The sequence below is a fragment of the Excalfactoria chinensis genome, chromosome 3 (assembly GCF_039878825.1).
Source record: "Excalfactoria chinensis isolate bCotChi1 chromosome 3, bCotChi1.hap2, whole genome shotgun sequence".
NCBI lineage: Eukaryota > Metazoa > Chordata > Aves > Galliformes > Phasianidae > Excalfactoria > Excalfactoria chinensis.
In genome coordinates, this window is record NC_092827.1 from 53,207,299 (window position 1) to 53,232,384 (window position 25,086).

The 25,086-nt window shown below is 39.5% G+C and overlaps 1 protein-coding gene across 1 annotated transcript in view; it reads left to right on the forward strand.

The window, feature by feature from the left end:
• Nucleotides 1-2,083: 2,083 nt before the first annotated feature.
• Nucleotides 2,084-25,086, forward strand: part of PEX7 (peroxisomal biogenesis factor 7) — a 32,492-nt gene continuing 9,489 nt past the window's right edge. The window contains exons 1-9 of the mRNA XM_072331949.1: nucleotides 2,084-2,248; nucleotides 2,900-2,957; nucleotides 4,408-4,558; nucleotides 7,803-7,880; nucleotides 8,262-8,370; nucleotides 14,682-14,788; nucleotides 15,204-15,317; nucleotides 17,319-17,374; nucleotides 22,839-22,938. Of these exons, the coding sequence (XP_072188050.1) occupies nucleotides 2,122-2,248; nucleotides 2,900-2,957; nucleotides 4,408-4,558; nucleotides 7,803-7,880; nucleotides 8,262-8,370; nucleotides 14,682-14,788; nucleotides 15,204-15,317; nucleotides 17,319-17,374; nucleotides 22,839-22,938 (900 nt within the window). The 5' untranslated portion in view covers nucleotides 2,084-2,121. The remainder of the gene's footprint in view (nucleotides 2,249-2,899; nucleotides 2,958-4,407; nucleotides 4,559-7,802; nucleotides 7,881-8,261; nucleotides 8,371-14,681; nucleotides 14,789-15,203; nucleotides 15,318-17,318; nucleotides 17,375-22,838; nucleotides 22,939-25,086) is intronic.

The window sequence follows — 25,086 nt, forward strand, 5'->3', positions numbered from 1 at the left end:
TATATATTCATGTATTGCAGCTATGAGTGTCCAGTAGAGGGGGAAAAGTGATTCAGTGATGCATTTTCAGTTTTCTTGGTTGTACTGGAGATTGATGGAATGGACTAAAATATATTCCTATGGGAGTCTGTGGGAGTAAAGTTCAGTGTATTTCAATTATGGGTGTAAAGAAAGCCATCTACGAACTTACAGAACCTTGCAGACATAAAAATCCCAATGAGATCTCAAAAGTACACGCACTGTTCCTTTTCCCATGAGCTTTAGAAGGTAACTTGCACAAGAGTAGAAATGGTTAAACTGAAATAAACAACAGCTTATTTTAAAAATTAAACTGGGTAGGCAGCTGTAGACAATCAGATGTAGCCTTTATGTTCAGTACTAAGAAGGCAACGTTTTGTTATGGGAGGGCCAACTGCCAATCTTTAAAAGAAAGTAAGTCTATGACTGCAATAAGCATTTAATGCAACAAGTAAGTACTGGGGGCAGGTAAATAGGCTGGTGTTCAATCTGATCGTGTAACAGTAATAGCATGGGCTACTACTGTATTACTATAATTCACTTACTGAATTATGACATGGTGCACAGAAATGGCAATCAGCAAAACCTACAACTCTCATGCTTCTTTCTGAATCCTGTATTTCTTCCTCTGCCACAGTGTTTGTTTTTTTCTCCTCTCACTTCTTCTGTCCTTTTTAACTTCCAGAAATGCCTTAGTTTTCCCATCTGACCCCATGAGCTTTTTCCCTTTGCATTCATTCCTGCAACTTCCTTGGTTACTTCCAGTTGTTTATTTTCACTCTTGCTGGCTTTCCAGTCTTGGGATACTAAATGCTTTCCTTAAAGCTTCGACTCATGCAGCCTTATGACTGTATGGAAATTTCAGCTGGGAAAACCTCTTCATTTCTTTCAGTCAGTAAACATTCACTGTTGAAGAGTAAAATATTGATGGCATAAAGCCTAACGCCTGACTCAATAACTAGAAAAGAGCTTACTGCATTCCCCGGGCATCTTCAGTATTTTAAGCTGTTTATCCTTGAACCTAAAGGAACAGCTCACAGTCTACTTTCTGTGGTTAAAAGGCTCGTTTTGTAATGTTTTTATTATTATTATTATTAATGCCTGCAGTATTCTCTTGCTGATAACGGATTCTTTAAGGATTTGTGCATGCAGAAGTGCTTGCCACCAGTTCAGCTCATGACTAAACCGGCTGTCAGCAAGCGAGCTGAGGGAATGACGGGCAAGTTGTCTATGGCAGAACAGAGATGGGTGCTCTGGAAAGGAGGTGAGCTGGATGCAGGGATATTGCTGCCAGCATCTTGACCGCACGTTCCAATGCCAGTAGGGTGCGTAGGATGATGAGCTGAGCTCTAAGAAGCGACTGCAGCATAAGCAGAGCCTAAACTTCGCATGCTGAGAGAGCGGGGAATCAGCTCATTGAGGTGAGGCCGTGTGAGCCAACAAACGGCGCCGCGGAGGGCTGCCCGCTGTCCCGTGGAGCACGGCTGCCATCTAACGGGGCCTTGTGGTACACGGGCTTTGTGGTGGGAGGAGCTGGCCGGCAGCACAGCTGGTTTCAATGCTGCTATAAAACGCTCCCGTTACCGCCTGTCCTTTGTCCCTCTTGGATTTACACACCCGCCCCGGGCCCTAGGAGGAAATAGTTTCCCTACTCTCTCTGCTTGTAAAATAGCTTTTATTTCTCTAGTTGTTACCGTATGTTTCTTCCAATCTCGATACACAAATACTTTTGTTAGCCGTTTTGTTTCACTTCCTATTTCTAAAGGCCATCTCGAAGCGTGAATCCACAAGCTTGTCCGGGGGGAAAAAACGGTGTGGGGAACTCGTCCCTCTCTCAGAACTTTCTCATAACGTTCTGCCTGCTCCTTGATTACCAATGTCTACAAAACCCCTATTAACACGCCTTCAAAACAAAGCGTTCTCCTGCCCCAGGGTCAAGAAGGACCTCTGCCGGTGCAGCCCGACCTATCTGCCCGCCATGCTGCCAGCGCCAAAGATGGCGGCACCGCCTCATCGTGGCGGGCGGGACGCTTCCGGCGCGGCTCAGCGCGCTGCGGGGCGGCGGTGCCGCCTCCTGACCTCGGCCGGGGCCGGGCCGGGGCCATGGGCACGGCGGGAGGCGGCGGCGGTGTCCTGCGGCTGCCGGGGCTGCACGGCTACGCGGCGGAGTTCTCGCCCTACTGGCCGGGGCGCGTGGCCTGCGCCGCTGCGCAGTACTACGGCATCGCAGGTGATGTACTTCAGGCATCGGGCCGAGCGCCGGTACTTTCTCCCTAGGACGTGGTGTAGCGCTGCCCTTATATGCTGGGTGCTCGGCCGGCCCGGCTGGTTTTGCCGTCCCGGTGGGGATGCAGAACGGGCTTCCTCGGGATTGGAGCATTTTCATTCGTTTTAAGTAGTGTTTCTAAACGTGGAGTTCCCTGGCAACATCCTGGTCATAAGAGAGAGCAGTACCCGTGTTTTATTAGCGCTGAGCTGGGTGCTTCCTTTTTGGTGAGCTGCATTTGCGTGACGAGATCCAATTTTCACAGATAAATACAAACAAAAGTTACGTTACATCTGCTGTATTACCGAAAAGGTAGAAAGGAGCCGGTCCTGGTATACCTATAACACAGGGCCCCTGCGTGTGTGTGGGGGTGCACTTCTCTGTACGAGGTGCTGCTTTTCCAGCCGCACCCACAGGTGTACTGGAGGAGGAGAACCTGATGTAACTGAATTACTGTTTTGGAGAGCAGAAGAGACAACAGGTTGTTGCACAGCTAACCGTGTGGCCTCTTAAAGAACTTTATCTGCCTTACGCTCGCGGGAGCTATCACAGTACTCGTAGGGTCTTTGGTGCGAGCAGGGAGTTGTGATGTTTGGTTCTACTGTGCTGTTTTAGGTTGTGGAACTCTGGCAGTGCTGGAACAAAATGAAACTGGGATTGTCCTGCTCAGGAGGTAACGTAAATATTCTCTGTTGTGAAAATAAGATGTAAACCTGTATTGTTGTTTGTAGAAAACCCACCCCGAACATTTTGGTGTATTGTTATCAACGTGAACTGTTGTATCTGTACTATATTGTCTGCAGTACACATGTATTTTTATCGAGGTGTAAATGATTGGCTTACATTCCACGTCTCATTACAAGAAGTAATTCAGTTTACACCTTTTCCATAGTGTAAGCCGTTTAATGGAAAACTGGCAGTGTAAATTAAAAGCTCTGACCTAGCTTGAAATTGGAAGTTTGGTTGTTTGTTATTGCAGGTGTCACCTCTGTTTATCCCCTTAAGGTTGGCTTAGATTGAAAATAGAGCAGAAAGCTGGGATGAGTCAAGGACGTCCTTTCTAGGAGATGGAATGCTCCAAGAGAGGAGTTTGGTTCATGTTCTGGGTGGGAGAAGGGGAAGGGTTAGTGCTTAGCCTCTATTCACCTAATTATTGAAACAACAGTTGTTTAGATTAAGAAGGGAAATGAGATAGAAGTGTTAAGCAAGAAATTAGAACAATCTGATAAGCTGTTTTTAGTTCATAATTATCCACCTGACTATCTGAAACTGTTAAACACGCTCTTCATTCTACAAAGTGTTCTGTTCATTTCTGTGTTTCCAGAGACTCCACTTATTCTGTGGTGGAAAGTCCTGTGCTTTCCTGAGCACCGAACTATGCCATTTTCCCCATAGAAGCTTTCTGTGTGTGTGCCTTTCTCTTCTTAATTACTGCAGTGCGCCACAAAGTTTAATCTGAGCTGAGTTAAACCTTCAGTGAGAGGGGGGTAAATAGGTCTTATTTACCATGAGATAACAGCGTGGTTATTGGTAGTTGTTGCAGAGCAACCAGCACATGGTACTTGATCCTGCAAGATGAATCGGTGGTGTGCTGAAAGCCCTTTTTAGGAGTTATAGAGATCTCTAATATTTTCATGACTGCCCTTCTCTTGGTTTTGCATTGTCACTGAGATTCTTAATGGTGTTGTGGATTGGATAGAGACCTCCCAACACAGTTTTATTTCTTTGTTTACCAAAGTTATTGTGGACTACAGGCACCCATCACTGTAGCAGCAACATCCTGGAGAGATTAGGTTAGTCTGAGATATGTAGCACCTCATATCTCTGATTTCTCAGCAGCTTAGAACTGAAGTCAGATTCCATTCTCTGTGTGGAAGGTCCTTGGCTCACTTATACTTTAATTTAATTGACCTAATCTGACCTTAGTCAACCTATTCTTGTAGAAGTTAACATTATATCCAGTAAGTTGCTTATAAGGAGATTCACTGGAAACTGAAATGGGTAAATAAGCTGTTCAGAATGGTTAGCAGGTTGATTTTAAAAAGCTACTGTCTTTGCACACAGCTAGTCCGGATTTGTGTTATGCTTTCCCATGGACAAATATCTTTATTATTTCTGTTCAGCTTTGACTGGAACGATGGCCTGTTTGATGTGACGTGGAGTGAGAATAATGAGCACGTGTTGATCACTTCTAGCGGGGATGGATCTCTGCAGATCTGGGATATAGCGAAGCCCAAAGGTCCACTGCAAGTCTATAAGGAGCACACTCAGGAGGTAAATCCAGCAAGCTGCAGGAATTTGCTGGACTGTTTAATACTTGAATTACTAAAGGGGATATTTGAGCACTCAAAATCAAAAGTGTTTTTTGTCGTCTGTTTTTTTTTTTAACTTTGTTTGGGCCAATGATTTGAATTTATAGCTTCATGTTATTTTCAGTATAAAGTTAATTAATATATTCTACATATTCATTTGCACATTCACACTCATGTCGTGGGTAACACTTAGTCTGATAATGTAATAAATTCAGAAGTAGAGTTTGTGGTTCCTTCTAAACTAAGTAACCATTGAGTGGTATGAAAGTCATTCTGTAGCCTTAGAGGACATTATTGGATAGGCCAAAGTCAGGCAGCTGACGTGTATAGCTGAGTTATCCTTGAGGGTATAGAATGATCGAAATGATATCAGTCCTGAGGACTTCTGCATCTGCTTGTCCTTTTCCATCCTAGCATTTCTGAGTTCTTGCTCAGATCAACAGTGGTCAGATATTGGGACAGCATGTATTTTTTTTATTATATTTTTTATGCCTTGGTTTGATACAACTGATTTCCATTTGCTTAATGCCTCAGTTTCTTTAACCGTATGTTATTAGCAGTGCAAAAGCCACACTCATGCATATGTTTGTACATTTGCACATTTTAAGGGACTTTTATGTCTCAACATGCTTCTCTTCCTCCAAGTGATTTTATTATTATTATTTATTTTTTTTACCCTGTTTTTCCTCATGCTTTCCTTCTAGCTTTATACTCTTAGAAGTCTTAGAACTTCAGATGTGATCAGTTTTGGCTTGGATTAGTAACACTTCACTGTAGTGAAATAAATGTGAATGAATTAAGTTAGTGTGTATGTAGTCAACAATTAACTGTGGGTATTCAGTTTTGTATTCATCCATTTTTTTTCAGATTCTAAATACAAGACTATAAGACAATCTGTCTTCCTCATGTTTTTTTCTTTGTAATTTTGCCACTTTGGCTTATACATACACTGTGTAAATAAGGAATTTTGAGAGATGTGTGGCTGTAATCAGGATTATATGACAGTGTTCAAAGACTGATAGAAAGATGTAGGCAAGGCATAATACCAAATTATCTTTTGTCTCTATCTCTTTGGAACTCTGTCCATAGGATTATTTTGGTTCTGCTACACCATCTGTTGTTTGTGAAGTGAGAATTTCTGTGTCCAAGTCCTGGTTTAGCAGGGAGCATGGGGGGGGTGGATGCGTTCAACTGTGAGTTGGAAAGACTGTGTAGGACGCATGGGCTAAGTGTTTACTGTGAGATATCAAGGTTCTGTATTGATTCTTTGTAAGCGTATGTTAAGAGGATAGATCTCAGTGGGAATATAACTAATAAGCTGTGGTAAACACTGAGAGACACTGCTCTTTAAAGTCACTGACTACTTCTTAATCTGTAATGATGGCGTTGTCACTGATTTTTGTAGTATTTCCACTGATGGGGATCAGTTTCTTGTTTTCTAAATGAGATTGTTCTCACCCTCAAAAAATAACATACAATTCTAATTTAAAAGCACATCTTTCTTATTGAAGGACGGTGAGTTTTATTCCAGCGCTAACCAACTGCTGAATATTGTGAATAAAATTGTCTGATTTACTTTGGTTTCAATGAGGTGTCACCGACATGTCAGACAGTAGAGTACTTAAATGCAAAGACTCACTTTACATGACATATTTACTTAATTTTGAACTACGTTTTGGTTTCACTTCTTTCCTTCATCTTGTTTTCATCTTACCTGAGACATTTCTTATTACAATGTTCAAACATAAATTCATTCATGTTCTATGATTGAATATAAACAGTTAAGGTTTGTGCTGTGTTATGAGCTCTTCTCAGTTGCTCAGTGCAATTTATTTTGAAGGTTCTGTAAATTTATGTTGGATGATAGCATGAAATGTAAGAAGTATAAAAGTGATCCTTGTTTGGTTCTCTGGCACTTTCTTATTCTCTTCCTATTACCTGAACCTGTTGTTTGCCAAATGAAAATAGCTCTTGCTTTTTCTATGCCTGTTGTCTGTTTGGCTTGTAATCCTTGCCTGGAGGAGAGTTTGTCCGGGTTTCATTATCTATTATGCAGCCACAGCTGTGTCTGCCATATGTGTGCGGGTCACTGTTACAACACGTCTTCAATTGATCCGCATGCTGATACCCTTTAGCTGAGCTGACACAGGTACATGTTTCTCAGGTATGCTTTTCTTTCTTGGAAATTCTGGCTGTGCATGTGGCAGCCCAACATTTGGAGTGAGCAGAATTCGTAGGGCTATTGCATGAATGTCAAATGACAGTAGGAGTTACATGCAAGACAATCATCCGGATTCATGGGGAAGGAGAGAGAGCTGTGTTAGCAAGGAGCTCAGGAGCTATGTGGGAGAACTGTGATGTCCTCTGTTCTTAAAACATGAGCATGACTTGTTTGTTTGTGTTATTGTTATTTTAATAGGAGCAGACAGGCTGAAAAAGGAACTGTGGTACTGGTAGTGAGCTTACAAAGGTAGAATAGCCAAGAGGAGAAAGGCACGGTTTGGAAAAACAAACAGAATTACTGTTCAGTTTATTTGGCTTTTGTCAAATAGTGTGTGGTTGTCTTGTGTGAGGAGGTTATAACTTAAACGTACAAGGGAGCTTGCACAAAGTGGTGCCAGAGCAATAAGCCTCTTAATATACGGAAACAGAATATTGTGAAATAAAGAGGGAAGATTGCAGGTGATGAGTTCTTTTTTATGGGCAGAGATTGCCTTCAACTTTTGGGAAATATGCAAATAGATTAAAGCCAGTCAATTTAAGCCAGATCCGGCAGAATCTGAAATAGCTTGTAGGAAGGAACGTGCTCACAAGTAGCTGAATGATACCTTAATTTCCTTTTTCATAATGTAAATGTTTGAATAAAATTAGATCTGGGATCAGTTTGAATTATGTTGGTTTTTCTTCTTTCTTATCTCCATCTGGAAACATCTACTCTTTGTTTTTGGATACCTCTCTGAGTCTGTGTGTGCCTTTAATGCCAGACTGAGAGATTAAATTTAATTTTTGCTCAGGTAAATGGCACTGTTGGCAGCTCTGTGAAGTTTGACTTGTGTGGCTTTTTAGCTGATTATGATATAATCTACAAATCCAGGAGTAATTAATGGAACTAGAGTTAATGTATTTATGTATAATGTAATTAATGGCTAACTAGAATCTCAGACTTATAATGCTTTTTCTAAACTGCGCTATTGTATTGTTTATAGGCATATAGTGTTGACTGGAGCCAAACCAGAGGAGAGCAGCTAGTGGTGTCTGGTTCATGGGATCAAACGGCCAAGCTGGTATGTTGGTTTTTGTTGAAGGTACAAATGCAATTTGTTTTGAGGGTGATAGTTCTTCATGTTAAGGAACAGCATTGATTTACTTTTCCTCTGTTTTAAATGGAAGCTGTAGCTCTGTTGTAACTGAGATGTTCTTATATCCTTCTTTTGGTATTGGGTGAAGTGTACTAATGCTTTTCATGATACATGGTAAAATCAGGAGTTGGACTTGATGATTCTTAGGGATCCCTTCCAACTTGGGATATTCCATGAGAAAAAGTGCTTAGTCCCTTTAATACACGTGCTTAGTCCCTTTAATACACGTAAAACTTCTTTATTCATTAAATCTTTTCTGTTCTCATTGCATGTGCACCTCAACAATTTTCCTTTTACTTTGTTCAGTGGGATCCAGCAGTGGGGAAGTCTTTACGCACTTTTAAAGGCCACGAAGGGGTCATTTACAGCACTATATGGTCTCCGCACATCCCTGGTTGTTTTGCATCTGCTTCAGGTAAACGTGATGGTAAAGCAAGTTCTCTCAACTGGAATGCCTGTATTCATTCAGCACTTTCTCCAGCAGATGGTAGTGTGTGTCATAGATAAATAAAAATGGAAGAAGATAAATGTACCGCTGCAGATGGATTCGTAGGTTCTATTACCATCTTTAAATTGTTCTCTTGGCTGTTTAAACAAGGATCAGCAGTTTTCTAGCAGTTACTTTGGTGACTTGTGACATTTTTTTTCCTACTTTATGTAGCTGTCATCCATTCATCCAACTTCTGCTGTTGATCGCTAAAATATTTAATAAGCTTTAGTTCTGGCTTACACTTCTGATCAAATTGTCTCAAGCATCAGCAGTCTATTAGACCTGTGAAAAATGCAGTCAATTACCATTACTGCTGGAGATCACTGTGTCGTGTTCTTTGGAAAGTAATCATATATTATACTTTTTTATCTCTGCCAGCACTATGAAACTTGCTGACTAACCCAGCCATAATTGAACTGGATGTATCTGCTATCAAGGAGATGTTACAGTGATCCAACAGCACAAAGGTGGAGTTATGGATGCAGTGAGCCACAGATTTTACTGGGAAACTGAAGCCAATAAGAGACTGCCTCAATAAGAATGTCAGTATATTAGTATTACTGGCTTCAGTGTCTCTAGCTTCAATCCTTTTGGATTTCTGTGGTGGTTTGAATAGACATTATTTAGGTCTCAAGAGGGTAAGCAAGTAGAAATGAGAGAGAAAACCAATACACACTGATGCTTTCTCTATTCTGTGGGAAGCTGTGGAACAGAAAGCTTAATTTCACCCATAACTGAACTTCTACTGAGCTGAAGTTGGAACTGGAGAAAAACTGCAGTCTCAACATGACAGCTAACTAGGCATGGTGTCTAATTTACAGTTGGCCTCTTCTTTGATATGCTTTTCATATACCAGCTGGGAGGATTCACTTTAAGTGTAACGGTCTCTCCGTTGGTAAATGTGTGCAGTCTTGAAAATTACTAATGGAAAATGTGCCTGGAGGGGTGCTTTTTGAACTTCCTTTCATCTCTTTTATTTTTTTATTTTATTTTTTATTTTAATTTAAACTACATAATAATGTTGAAGGGTTCCCTCTTTGAAGGAAGCTGAGCTGCTGTAGAACTGTGTTTTTTCTCCCTCCGTTTCCCTTCACTCGTCCTACCTCATGCATCTGCTCACATGCACACGCTTGCCCAGATGTTAACCGTGAAAAATGTAGGTACTCAGACCAGAAATGAACTATTCCATGTTGCAGCTTCGTCATTTTTGACTTAAGTAGCGTCATAGTAAAATAATAGTTAAGGTAATGAGCGTCTTGTTAATTGTAGTTGGAAAAAGCAGTGATAATGGAATGTTTCACATTTAAATAAATGTAGGTGGAGCACCTAAAAATTACCTAAAATATAGGGACGTCCAAGTAAATTTCTTTTTCCCGTTTTTCTTTTCTGAAAATAAGCAAAAGGGAGAGAGACGTAGGTTCTTTTGCATGCCTCAGTCTTGCCCTTTTGCTGCCTTTATTTGAATCCACATCGATGCCAGAAGGAGTTTAATATTGTCTTAACTAATCAGGTTTCCTGTTCTCAGTCTTCACAAACTAATGCACCTGCAAGACAGCAACATAACTGCTCGTAATGGCCACTGTGGGCATAGACAACTTTTGCCTGAAGCTGATAAGGTTAAATCTTCACATTTGGAATATGCCTTTCCTCTCAAATGTTTGTGAGACTAGAAAAGATGTAGGAGTGAAGAAAATGAAAAACCAGTGACTGTAATATAAAACAGCTAAAAAACAATTCAGTACTACATGTAGTATATTTTGTTCGTTAAGTCTTTGATCTGAATACATACAGGAAGACTAACTATGTACAGCCAGTGAAATGCAGTTCTGTTACGGAAAGTAACTATGTCTGATACACCATTTAAATTAGCTTTCATTTAGCATCTAATATACTTCCAGTTAGCATTTACATGGATGTGTAGAGCATTATCACTTTAGTGCTGTAGTCATTATGTACGATCATTGGTACTCTTGAAAAGCTATCAAGTAATTGACTTATCTTGTATTGTTTGAAACTGGGAGATGTTAATAGTAACTGAACAATCTGTTAATTCTGTGTATGTAAATACATTCTGTTGTGCAGTCAGTAACAGTTTCTGAGCTGATAAGCAGGATGTTCAGGTGTACAGATAGTACCAGCACATAGCCCTGGTAAATGTCTGCCTCACACTGATAAAACAGCAATGTGGAAAATGTCATTAAAGAAATGACATAAATATCTAGCTTCATGGCTAAAAGGGTTTAATGAGTCATTGTGTCATTTGCCCAGAAGGTCTCTCTTTTTTTTTTTAAATATCTTGGAGAGCAAATGGTTGAATAGTGCGTGCAGAATGCCAGATACACACAGCACTAGGCTATAAGCAAACATAAGTCAGTTCTACTGAATGATCCTCTGCAATTGCAGAACTGCAGCTTTTGTTCAGTCCTGTGTTTTATAAAGAGAGTATCTGTCACAATAGCATCAAATGTTTTTATTGATCTTTAAACGTATCAGTGGGAAGTAATTAATGACTACCATGTTACCCTCATCTGCACAAGTGTAGTATTCTGCAGTGCATGTTCACATTTTCATCTGCCAGTATCTTATGTTCTGGAATGGTTTAGAATGGCAGTTATGGCATATTGACTGGCCTTTTAAAAACTTGGTTTACTTTCTTACTAGTCTTCATTGACCAATGTGTGAGGGGTTGTCAAGCTGTAGGTCCAGAAATCAACTGGCATGCAGCCGATGGCATCCCTTTCTATGCTCAGGATCTGGATGAGTGAAAGAATGAACTGGGAAAAGTGTACTTCAACTGAGTTAGTGGGAAAGGTACTGCCTTGAGTGCAGCTTCTCAAGAAAAGGATGTTTTCTATACATCAGTTCCTGGACTGTATATGGGATTGCAAGCTTTTGACTGTACGCTGCTCCTTCAGAAGCAGCACAAGACAAAGTGAGGAGTTGATGGGAAGTGGGCGTGCAGACAAGTAACTCAGTGTTTTCCACCTCTACTCTGCGAGGCCACATGTAGAGTTCTCTACTGGAGAGAGTTCAGTGGAGGGCTACAACTATGGTTAGGGGCCCGGAGCATCTCCTATATGAGGAAAGGCTGGGAGATCTGAGGCTGTTCAGCTTGGAGAAGACTTAGGGGGGAATTTTATCAGTGCTTATAAACATCTAAAGGACAAGAATCTAGTGGGTGGGGCCAGATTCTTTTAAATGGTGCCCAGTGACAGAATGAGGGGCACTGGGCACAAGCTGGAACATGAGAAGTTCCATAAAACACAAGGAAGAGCTTCCTTACTGTGAGTGACAGAGCACTGGAACAAGGCTGCCCAGAGCGGATGTGGATTCTCTTTCTCTGGAAATATCAATACCCGCCTGGATGCCTTCTTTTGCAATTGACTGTAGGGAACTTGCTTCAGCAAGGGGTTGGTTTAGATGACCTGCAGAGGTTCCTTACAACCCCTGTGATTGTGTTTGTTTAGGTTCCTAAAAAATTGTAGGAAATGAGCTGGTATTCTCCTATGGTAATGGTTTGACTTGAGCTCCAAAATGCTTTACTGGAAGTTTTTATTTCCATTAATTTATGAAAGGTGTGGGTGAGAGGGTTGAGGTTCTTTCTTTGCTTGTGAGAGCTTGAGTTCTTTACTGGTTATTGGTCTGTTGAATTTGCTAGTAGAAATGCCATCATTTCCAACATCATTTTAATGTTTGAAATCTCAGTCTTAAAGAGATAAAAGAAGAAGAGCCTTCTATGTATGGTCCTTGGTCAAGTATCTGAGAAGCAAACTGACTGTGCAGTTACTGTGCTTTGATGTAGGTTAGCAGAACTGTTGATGATGCTACAAACTATCCAAATGCAATTTATTTAGGTAATGGGGTGGTTGTTTTCATTTGGAGTTTATTGTTTCAAGAGATACTGACATAATTTTGAATTTCTCCATGTCTTGTGCTCAGTAAGGTTTCCTAAATGAACCTCTAAGCTGTGCAAGCTGAAATGCTATAAAACAACCTTTAAATATTGAAAATAAAAATACAACAGAAGGTTTTTTTGCAGTGAACAAATTTGTTTTGCATGAGTTGGGTTAGAGTTAGGCATGTAGCAAATACTTCCATTTGCTAGAGAATAATTTAATAATACAGTAGTCTAATTTAGGCCACTTGGCCAGTTTTGAAATAAGAATTGTATCTGTATTGCATTTATTAATCTCAAAAAACACTGAAATAAAGATTTCCGCCTTTATTTTCAAGCAACTTACTCTTTTCAGAAGAAGAGACTTTGAGGTTTGCTCTGAGGTAACCAGAGACTCTTCTAACTAGCTGCGTTATATAGCTTACATTGTTCTTCTGTACTGTCTGGCAATAATTGCTTACCTGGTTGTGGTCACAGGACTTAAGAGTTTATAATTAATGGATATAGGTTTAGTACATCTGAGTAAAAATCCAATGCAAAGCCTACATGAAATTTAAATGTTAAGTAAACTTTATCTCTTCATTGTGTATTATCATTCACATTAGCAGTCATCATCTCACATATGGGGACGATGTACTTGTAGATTAGCATCTCTTTCATTAATTTTGAATAGATGAGTACATATTGTGTAGTTCTATTGATTCATCCAAGATTTCACAAATATTCATTAAAATGAAAGAAGGCAAGTATAATATACAAACAAATCTGGAATCATAATTATCTAACAGACCAGCAAAAATCTGTTGCTATAGAGAAATTGCTTCTTACAAAAATAGAAATATTTTGTGGGGGAAATGTTGGCTGCTTTAGTGGTTGCTTACTTCTGGATACCAACTGGAAGTGACTCCTAATGAACGTGATTTTATTAGGTGTGCTGTACTTGTATTTTCCATTATTATGAGTAGAATAATAGATTATCCTGAGTTAGGAGGGACCTGTAAGAATCATCAAGTCCAACTCCTGCCTCCACACAAGACACCCCAAAATCAGACTGTATATCTGAGGCCGTTGTCTGAATGCCACTTGAACTCCAGCAGTGTGGAGCTGTGACCACTGCCCTGGGGAACCTGTTCCATGAGCCTCCTCTGTTGCAGCTTCATGCTGTTCCCTTGAGTTGGGATATGTTATCCAACTTTAGGAAGATAAAGAAAGGAAAAATGGAAAATAACTGATTTTCTTATGGGTCAGCGTTTTCTATTAAAAACAGAAAAGAACTGGGATAATTGTATATTTGGTGTCAAAGTTGTTAGTGCCTTGAGTATTTTTTTCAGAACATTTTTGTCTATAATAACACTACAATGGCTGATCTCCATAGAATTTCATTCTATTTCACCTGGGGAAATATTTATTTGCTTTGAAATGTTTTCTGTCTGTAGTGAAATATAAGTTTCCCCAGCAAATCTGTGTTATTTGATGAAACTGAAATGATAGGTTTCTAAGAAGTCCATTGTTGTATCTTCAGAAGACTTAAAACCTGAGGTGAAATCTGTCCTGAGGTTGGCATGGCTGGCGGAGGGCGGCTGGATGTGCCACCACTTCTGCCCAGATCCTGCTGGTTGTTTTTCTTCTTACCATATGCCATGCTGTTTTTATAACCACTGTGAGGATGTTTAGGGCTTCAGTATGATGTTGCCGCGAGTGCTCTACATATGCAGGGCAGCAGTTATCCTTGCTCCTGAAAATAGTGGAAGTAAAATTAATGGGGATTAATGAAAGGATACTGAAAGGAGCTGTGATCTCCTGTGCCTGTCTGTACCTTTTATGGGGAGCGACCAGCTGGGCTTCAAAAGCATCAAAACGCTTCTATCTAAGCAGCATGCTGATGATAACCAATTCAAAGATATTCACAAGTGTTACTGATAGAGAAATTTCTTCCTTAGCCATGTGAAGCAAAGATTTTCGTTTAGAGCATACTAATTTTTTCTTTTTGTACCACTGATGGATGCTTGGACACAACTTTAACTGATTTCATTTGTCTCTTGAATGAACACCACACAGTCATGGATTCCTTTTAATCGAATCACAATTTTATAGAGTAATTAAACAGTTAGTAATGAAATGAAATTATTTTTTCCAATGGAAGAGCAATGGTAAGTTCTTATTCCTTTTGCACATTGCTTTAACCTCTCTATCTGTTATATCCATACCTTATTTGGTGTGAGCAGCCTCCTTTAATAATTTATATTTCATGGAATGAGTAGGGTTGTCACCTAAATACTAGTGTGTTAACTGTATCCCAGACTCAATTCATCAGTGCTGAATGATTTTCTCTTTGTTTCAGGTGACCAGACTTTAAGAATTTGGGATGTGAAATCCCCGGGAGTCAGACTCGTGATACCAGCCCACCATGCTGAGATCTTGAGCTGTGACTGGTGCAAGTATGATGAGGTATAATCCTGTTTGTCCAGGTCTTTTCCTACATGAGACACTTCTTTTAAGTAGCAAGGTTGCTTGTTTGTTTCTCCTGAAACATTAATGCATTGTCTAGTTATATGGGAGTAAAAGCAGCTCTAGTTGCTGTTTTACTCTCATTTGCTAGTTGCATTTCCAGAAGAACATTGTTTCAAAAGATAAATGATCAAATTGGTCTGAAGTAGTCTCACTCTTTTCTATGGTGGGCAATGTATTTTTTTAGTGGAGACAGTTCATGTTTCTTTATTGGCTTTAATTTACAAACTGGTGACCACATTTATGATTGATTCATCAATATATTTTTATCTGCCTTATTGTTTGATCTCTCTAACTTCATTGCAATTTAATAGTTAAGTTGTCCTAATACATCTGTGTTGTGTGGAATCATCAGAACTTGCTGGTAACTGGTGCAGTTGACTGCAGTTTGAAAGGCTGGGATTTGAGAAATGTCCGGCAGCCAGTTTTCATCCTCCTTGGTCATACCTATGCTGTCAGAAGAGTGAAGGTAAGTTGCTGTTTATTCACTGTTGCCTATCACTGAATTGTTCAGTTTAGCACTGAAAGACTTTTATGTTTAACAGATCAGTGAGCTTTCAAATATTACAAACGGATGTAAGTTGGCACATCAGGTGATAGACGGCAGGAATTAGCTCCCTCTTCAGTGGGATCTAATGAGAGAGGGTAGGAGGCATGGGGCACAAACTGAAATATAGAAAATTCCATTTAAGTATTATTTATTCATTTTACTTTGGAGTTGCACAAGCACAGGTCTCCATCCTTAGAGGTATTAATCCAATTGGATGCAGCCTTTAGCAACCTGCTGTAGTTGACCCTACATTGAGCAGTGGGGATGACCACTTACTTAAGGAGACTCTTACAGACCAGATGATCTGTAAGGGTCTCCTCTAACAGCAGTGATTCTATGATTCTCTGATAGTAATCTTCTAGCAGCTAGAGATATTGTATGGGAGAAATAGATGACCGGTGACTGAATTCTCAATCTCTTTCTATATAACATCTTCTATTGCCTTTATTGAAGTCTGGGCTAGAAGACTGCTGGCCTGACCAAGTAGGGTATTTTTGTATTCTTAGGTAAGTTTCCATTTGGTTGCCCCATCATTCTCCCTGTTTCCTGAGGTACTTTTAAATGATTCTTAGGAACTGGCTAACAGTAGAACTTTCTTCACAGCCAACTTTCAGATCAGTTCCTCAGGTGGTTTTAAGGAGGCAGTGGTGTGGCTGTGAACGTGTAATTGTATAAGGAAGAGGCACATGAGGGTGTGTGGCTTCTAATCCATTTTAGCAGGCTTTCCTAGCTGTCACTGGGAGTTAGATTTGGCCTCCGTGGGTGTAAGATCTAAGAAGGTAGCCTGGTACTTAGAGGTGGTACAGTGTATCCATGCTTGCCTGGTGTGCCTCACCAGTTAGGCTATGATGAGAGATGCCAAGATGCTACCCAAATTGAGGTATTCTTTCCCCCTCCATTGTGCTGATACTAGCAATTACAGAGCCGTGCAACAGCCTGGCTCTGCTGACTGCTCTTGCTGAAAATCCTGTCCCTGAAAGCAACTAGGATATTTAAGGTCAATGGCAAAGCTTTTCAGCTTTGAAAAGATGTTTTTGCTTCATCTGAAAATGTTTGGACAAAGCTGCAGTGGGGGCATGTCGGAAACTGGCTACTGTGAACTTGATATGCAAAAACTATTGAGTCCCTGCAGAATTTTACAGCTTATCCAAGGTGTTCTTTAGATACTTGCCTACTAATTTCACGTGCTCCCTTGTTCTTGGCTGAGAACAGTCTAATCAATTGTGTTAAATATCACACAACTTGGTTTGTATCCTGAATTCACCTGTTAGCTGCTGAACTCGGAGCATCACTATAGATTGGCATGCTGATTGCTTCAGTGCTGTAGTTATCAGGAGATGATGGTATAATTAGCGCAGAAATTCTCCTTTCTCTTAATTGTCCCTTCATGTCTTTTCCTTATTCTTTCTTCTCTTGTTCCTTTCCCTGAAATAAATCTTGGGTCCTTCCCAATGTGCAAATGCAAACACAGACAGACTGGTTTTTGTGGCTGTGCATAACAATCCTGAGCAAGTGATATCCTGCATGTAACAATGTACATTGGTCTCTTGGCAGTTACGGCAATAGCTCAAGCTTAACTTTTCAAGTTACACAGCTTCTCTAAAATGCTCTGTGTATAATGAGATGTTGCTTAGGTTGTCAGCCACAAGCAGAATTTGAGTGTTTATGACTGTCCTAAAACTTCTTAACTTTACAGCAGGGTTACTTAGAAGTGTTGTAATGAAAGAAACCCAAACCATGGTCTCACAAAACAATGCCTGTAATTAAAAGCATGGTGGGGAAATTTGTTGATGTAATCTGCATTGTTGCAACATCATGTGTACCTACAAAGACAGCTTAAATAGCTAAACTGTGGTAACTTTCATCTGTATCTGCTCGTGATTTTTGCTTTAAAGGTTGTTCTGTTTTGTCTTCTTCCAGTTTTCGCCATTCCACGCAACTTTATTGGCCTCTTGCTCCTATGATTTTACTGTGAGGTACAGTAATTATTTTTTTTTATTGCATAGAGTAGATAATCCTTCTTAATGTTGCTTCCAATAGAAAATAATTCTGGCATTGGCATAATGAAGTTCAGTTAATGTTGCTCCCAGATATTTTCTCTCATTGTCAGATATGCTCATTTTAAGGGCTCTTCCCTTAAAAACTGTTAGTCACTCCTTTCTGCACTGACAGATGCTTTCTGTAGGCCTTTTCACGTCATTCTGCCGTGCACAGTTGTGTCTGACTGTGGTAGCCTCTGATAGGAAGGTAATAACCTCTAGGATGAATGTGGTTGGGTGACTTCGTATGTTTCTGTGACTTATTTTTATTGAAGCTTTTATAAAGATTTTTTTTAATCCTACCAGTATCTGAGGAAGCCTTTTAGTATTGTTCCTCAATATGTATGCTGAAGTTGTTTAGATGGTGCACTTCAGCAAGTTCCCTTGGCTTCCCAGTAAAACCAGTAAGTACTGGTGAGTGTTTTATAGTAAAACTGACTGCTTTAATACAAATTAGCTGCTTCTGTTTCTTAACAAATGGAACCATGTTGAAACCTATTGATAAATTAATAAGAAATATTAGCAGAGGAGAACACTTTCTCTGACAAGAAAGATGACATTTTGAGGGCTGATGTTGCACCTGTTTGTAGGGTAGGTGGACAACTGCACTGGTTTCAAATTCTCTCTGACGAGAAAGTAAACCCCTACGCTATTTGCAGTTGTGTAGCTTGTGGTATGTCTATATCTCACTTTGTAAAATATTAATGCAAAGGCTTGCATTTTATGCTGTCCAAGATATAACATACTTTAGGAGTACAGGACAGCATATGTTTTAAATTTTAACCTGAATTGTATACTGGTATTAAGTATTATAGGTATTGTATATTGGTTTGCGAAAGATTTCTAAGCCAATTTATTTCTGAAATCCTGAATTTATATTTGACTATTACTTTTTGCCTATAGACACATAGTAGTAGTATCTGTTGTGTCAGTCTTAGATTGTGAAGCAATTTTTAGCTGAGAATAATGTCAGGGAGGAGTGACCATAACCTGAAGAGAAGTGAAGGTGTGAGGATCAGAGAAGTGTGTGCAGAACAGTATTATGTTAGAGACTTTCTAAGTTGCCCTCTGAAAGCAGACTGATAGTTGTATGCAGCAGAGGAAGCAAATGGGTAATAAGAAGTCTATGTGCAACTGCACAGCTGTAGCCTCTTAGGGGATTGTAGAGATTTAGTGGAACATTGCCATCTTCATAGCCTCTTTTTCCTGAGGACCCTTTATCCTTTGCTACATTCCAGTATGGTGAGCTTCTAAGGACAGAGTTTCTTGAGAGCTTTTTCCTATGTTTACATTAATTGTTATTCTCTTGCTTAATGCAATAAGGGGTGGTGCCTGGCCAGTGAAATCCTCTGCTGTGTGGTTGCTGCTAGGAACCTGACAATCTAAGTGCTGTGTTGACCATACGTATATAGCCTTATAGACTGCTGTATCATCATTCTGCCTTATACAAAATGCCTACTTTTATTTATGTCTAGGGCTTGCTTCTCGTACAATACTGCACAGCAGTCTATGGAGGCTTATTTATGTGATCTTCTTTAGTGTCCTCTACTGACATGTTGCCAGCTGGTTTGCAATGTATGGTTTCTCAAAAGGCTTCAAAGTCCAAAATAAAAAGCAGTGATTGCTTTTTTTTTTCCCCCAGCAGCCTTGTCTGAACAATATGATTGATAATCACCATAATAAATAGCCAATGCATTTAAGTGATTTTAATGCATCCTATTGCTCTTCTCCTTTCTGACACCAACTGTATATTCTTCAGGGTTGGCACTAATGCACTTCGTGTAAGGTCTAGTTTTGCTTCATGCAAAATCTAGTGCATTTTCAGCTCTGATATTTAGTTTATGAAGCTTCCAGCAAAGATGGGGAGGGCTTCTACCTCATATACCATGGTGCCTGTAAATGCAGAGAGTGAAGGCATTTTTGCAGAATGCAGTGTTTTACTGTTGGTATAATTCTTCTGTCCAAACAATTAGTTGCTGATTAAACAATTAGTTCCCCAGAGAGAGGGGGATCAGAGCAGAAGAGATGAAATACAATTATTTAGGAGTTTTCTAAAATCGTTAGTTCCTGGTTTTAGCATGAGGGAACAAACAGTAGAGAACAGCAGGTGGAGGTCTTTGCAAAATGTGGCACAAGTGAAATATTACGTACAATGGGGGAAACTTGTCACTGCAATACTTTGGGAATGTCTCTTCTAAGCAGTACAATATTACTATAATAACTGTAATAATAATTACTGTAATATTACTATAATAAATATTACCACATAACCTTTACTGTCACTTGCAAGAAGGAGTAAGAAGTAAAGCTCTCTGAGGAATATTGTGAGTCTGAATGGATGCACCATACTCTCTACATACACATACATGCATGCATACTGGCATGTATGGACTTGCACATACATGACTGTGTACATGCAAGACTATGCACACTTCAGTTTAATAAGTAAAAAACTTGATAAAGATATAAATAAGCAAGAGAAGTTGAGTTTCCAGTGCATGGCATTAATTTCATATTTCATAGAAACTACTGAAGACTTGTTGGTTTTTAGCCTCATTTTGTAGTAATCCATGGAACAGTGTGGTGTGGCCGTCCTTTAAAAATTATGATTGCTTGTGTGCACAAGCTATTGAAAACTAGTTCCCGTGCCAACTTCATGCTGGGAACTGAAAATAAAAGGTGTGGTAGATCTGAACTTAAGTATAATGATATGTATTTAGTCCTCTGTCTTATAGATCTTCAAGATCGACTCCTTATTCTTTGGAAGAACTCAAAGGGGGAAAAAAACCAACATGCACGTTAATTCAGAAAATCAGTTCTAATACAAATGAATCATTAAGATGCCCGGAAATGTGCAAAGTACAGGAACATTTCCAGGACTTATTTAGTTCTGCATGCGTGTTCTTAAGCCTTATCTCTATCAAATAAATTCAGTTTGAAAGAACTTCAGTGTCATCTCTTACCGGAATCATAATTTTATATATTTGGAATCTCTTCCGTATAAAAAGATCCCGTTGCATTAGGCAGAGACAGCGCTCACCCAAATCTAAACAGATGATCTGATAAATTGGAGAACTTCATTAAGCTGGTATCAAGCCAGATCTTGAAACTTGTTCACAGAATCTTGCCTATGAGGTAAAGAGGTGATTTTTGTTGAAAGTTATTCTGCTCTAGGTAGCAAATCTGAAAGAAACTTTAAGGTGAACCGCAGCCTCTACCTGCCCACCGCTGTACAAGTTCAATGACTTGTATCACAAAGAAGTCTTCAGAACTTCTGGAATATTGCTGTTCACAAAAGAAACTGTTTTGTTTTTTCTTACTTCAGTCACTTGTCCTTGTTTGTTTGTATTTCCTTGAAGCTGAGAAAGTATTTGGCTTTGCTCCCTTGCTCTTCAACCCCCTTTGCCCTTCCTCCCCTCCCCCCTTTTCTTTTTTCCTCAACTAAAAATTATCATCCATATAATTGAAATACTTATCACAGCCATTTTCCAGCATGAAACTGAAACCTCTGTGGTAGAATGTGTTAATTTGAATGTCTCCGTTGATGGGAGCTCCTGTGGTGTTGTAAGAAGTTTCATTGGTAGCAAAGTTGCCGGTGGTAATCAGAGCCTCAAGTATTACATCTGCTGAAATTAACCTAACTCAAAACCGACTGTAATTTTACAGTTCCCATTGAACTTTATTGTGACTGTGGAAGTCAGAATCACTCATGTGCTTCCTTTTTGGTATTAAGACAAGAATTACTGTGTTATGGTAAATATTATAACGAATATGAATGGCTGTATGACATTCTTATAGTTTGTGAATTCACTGCCATTTTCCTGCCACCATGTGCCAGCTTTCTTTAAAATAAGTATCACAAGGTGCAGTTTCTCTTAAAGTTAGAAGAATGCTGACCGCAGGAGTTACTCACCGAATGAGGCAACCTCGTAAATGAAATGATATCTTTCATCTACCAAAACAAATTTCTGCTGCTTTTAAGAGCATTATAACATTGTTGAAGAATACCGCAAAGGGTTATTTGTGTATTTTCTTTTAAATTTGTTCTAATAAACAGGTCTGTTCGTATAAATATTAAACGTTTGTAAGTAAACTTTTAAAGTAATGAATCTTTAACGATGGCAGCATCTAAATATATGTTGTTTTTTTTTTAATTGAAAGTGCATCTTTCCATTAAAAGAAAAAAGACATTTTGGGGTACAAAGAGTAAGCAGAACCACACTAGTATTGAAAGCTGGGCTACTGTTAGCATTATTCACTTTGCACTGCTGTAAATTATCAGAGCCACCATGAAATTGACATCAGTGCTTTTCAATCCTAAGACTGTAACACTTTTGACCTTTCCTTACCTTCTTATGGACAAATGGGTGAGGGTGAAAGTGCTGAGATGGTCTTTTTGCTCCTCTCTCTTGCAAAATAGATCGTTTAGCTTAGATCTCGGGTACTAGGAAAAGGTTAAGAGGATTGTTGCTATGGCACAGCCGTTGTGCTGATAGCACTCTGGTCATTTATTAAGGAAATAACATCTATGTATTAAACAAACTGACCCTGCTGGCTCCAATGTTTGCTATTTTACCTGAATTGGTTTGAACATAAAGAGGGTTCGGTGTAGTTAGTCTGATAACGAACTGTTCTTATTATTTTCACTTTCCCCCAATCAGAGTAACGCAAAGAGACTCCTGTGATTGTTAGAGAAGAAATAAAGCATCTGATTGAGCACTGTGGGAAAATTCAAACTAGAATACCTGGTTACGGCTGCCAGCCCCTAGAATGTGCAATGCTCTGCAGCTTGTGGACATTTCTAAATAATACTGTATCATCCAAAAAAACCCACAAAAACAATCTTTTGTGCCATCATTAGACTGGTATTAACTGTGTGGTGCCCCTGATCTTTGTAGTACAAATTTGTTATTGAATTATAATGTTTTACAGAAGCACAGTCTCAAATTAGAGACAGGGAATGGATCATGTCATACATGAACATGTAGTATTCCGTAAATAAACATCTCATGTTTAAAAATCATAATTTGCCCTGATATCTTACAGGGATATAATTATCCAGCTATCAAGAAATATGACAAGAATATTCTACCCTGCATTTTTTTTTCCTGTTTTAGTAATGTCCCAAATGCTGCTCTTTGGTGCCAATTTTGATCTCACTTTTTGCAACAAGAGACAAAGATGGTATTACCCAGTGAGGTTTATTTTATGCAAATCTGCAGATGGCTTTGCAGGAATATGATTAGTTATGTTTCCTAAGTGGATGAGTTTGCTCGTTTAAATATCCTGGCAGCAACAGATTTGTCAATAACTCAAATTATATTTTTTAAATGGCCTTTCAATTACTTTAATTGTGGTTTGTTTGCTTTTTCTCTTCCACCCACCCTCCTTTCCTATATAGATTCTGGGACTTTTCCAAGCCTAACCCTTTGCTGGAAACGGTTGAGCATCATACTGAGTTTACATGTGGACTAGATTTAAGCCTTCACAAATGTGGCCAGGTAAGAGATGTGACGAATTTACCTTTCACTTGCCTATTATAGCCAGTTCTGTCGAGGCTGGACTGCAGCTCTCAGATCCTGAATAACAGCCACCAGATCACAGAAAGTTTTTGGAAGCGAATCTGGCTGAATGCTTTAGTAAACTCATCTTTAGGAGCATCTTTATTTATAGAGTGGTTACTTCTGTTAAGCCGGAGAAGAGGACAGAACTGACAGAACTGCCAAATCAGGTAGCTGAAAGCCACAGCAAGCTCATGGAAAATGAGGTGGCTTTATTTTGGAAGGAAGAGTAAAGGAGGATGGTCTTAGAGCTTTGTTCTATCTGCTTGAAAAGTCATGTTTAGTATTGCTAGCATCACGCTTGATCTCTGAATCTGGTTTGTCATGTACCATAGGAGGCTCAACATATATTCAGAACTGTAAAACCCTCCATTATTAATCTGAATGAGTGGGACCCGTTTTGGCAAGGGCATCTCTTTGTGTACTGGTTGTGGTAGGATTCTCTCCTCTGCAAATATTTCTGTCTTACAAACAGAGGGTTGTTAAATGTAGTATGAATTTGTTGGTTTTTAATTTCTTTCTTTCTTTGTTTTTTCCCCAGCAAGAAAGGCAGAAGAAAACTGAAAATAAAGTTAATAATCTACTTTAACATATATGGTTTTAACACAGAAGTTACTGCCACTTGGTTAGCTGTGCTTCAGGTGTTATTTGCATCTGGATTTCTAATTCAAAGTGAAATTCAGTTATTTTTTTTTATCTTAGATGAGAACAAATTCTTTCATTTGAGATGAAATTCTGACTGGACAAAATGAAACCATCCTTATTTCTGCTGCTGACAAAATAATATGGGAGAAAAGTGTCAGTTTGGCACAATACTTGCTTAATGCGTGTAGACTCATTCTTGGCATTGGTGCAGGCTTGAAGAGCTTCATGCCAGACTGCTTGTTCCCTTAATTCTGCTGCCTCAGGGGTGCTGTGGTAGCTATTCATGAGTCTGTGCTGTGAACAATGCAGGGGAATTTGTAAGGCTGAATAAAAATCTCAAGGTTCAGGTTATTTTTCACTGCAGTAGGGCAAAAGTAGTGTAAAGGCCAGTTGCCAGGAATTAAAGCTTCATCCCAATTGAGTGCATAGATATGATTATGTCGGAATTGGGGCCAGAGGGAGCAGGAAGCACAGCTTAGTGCTTTAGGGCCTTTAGATTGCTACCTCGCTGCATGCTCTGAGCCCAGCTCAACTTTCCATGAAGTTGGTGTGGCTTTTGCAATGGATCTGAATGAAATGACAAAAAGGGTTTTCTTCCTTTGTATTGAGGATGTGATTGCATCTTGGTTCTGAGCCTGCTGGAAAGAGCCCCGAGTGTTACAGTGGATAGCGTTTTTGACTGTCTGGCTAAATATGTCGTCTTTTTGTGTGATACATTTGTCAAGCTGAGTTCCTGCTGAAAGGGCATTCTCTCTTTTGTAACTGCCATGTATGGCACAGCCTTCTTGGAACAAGGCTCATTGGTGGTAATGGATTCAAAGCAAACAACTGCACCTGCACTGGTGTGTTGGAAAAAGGAGAATGATGATGTGTATGCCTATCTACGTTAGAACATTCGTGCATCCAGATGGTTTTTTTCCACGCAGAAATTCTGCAAGATTTGTGTTGGACTTAATGTGGAAGTATCAGCCTGTTGTCACAGAGTGAAATCCAAAGTACTTATCCGTGTACAGTTCATGCCAATGTGCCTTCCAAACAGAAATTTGGCGTCTGCAACAGCTTTGATATTCCTCTGCTTTTTTCTGTTGAGTTGATTTAGTGTATTGTGATGATTGGATACCACAGCAATTGGCAATATAAACATTGCTTTAAAAAAAAAAAGAGAAAACAAAACAAAACAAATCTTTAATAGAACTGAAGTGTAACTACCAGAGTGAAGGCTTACTGAACAATCTGGGCCCTTGAAGCTTTTCCCTAGCTTCTGTGTTGGTCCAGTGAAGATTATTTGCTTAAGTTATACTGCTGCTTCCAGTGTGTAGGTTGCTCTCATGGCTGTTCTCTGTCAAGAACTGATAGTGAGTCCCAGTAACTGTTCTTCATGCATTAATATGATTTGTGATGTTCATTGTATGCTTCAGAAGGAGTTATGATTTGAGATCAGAA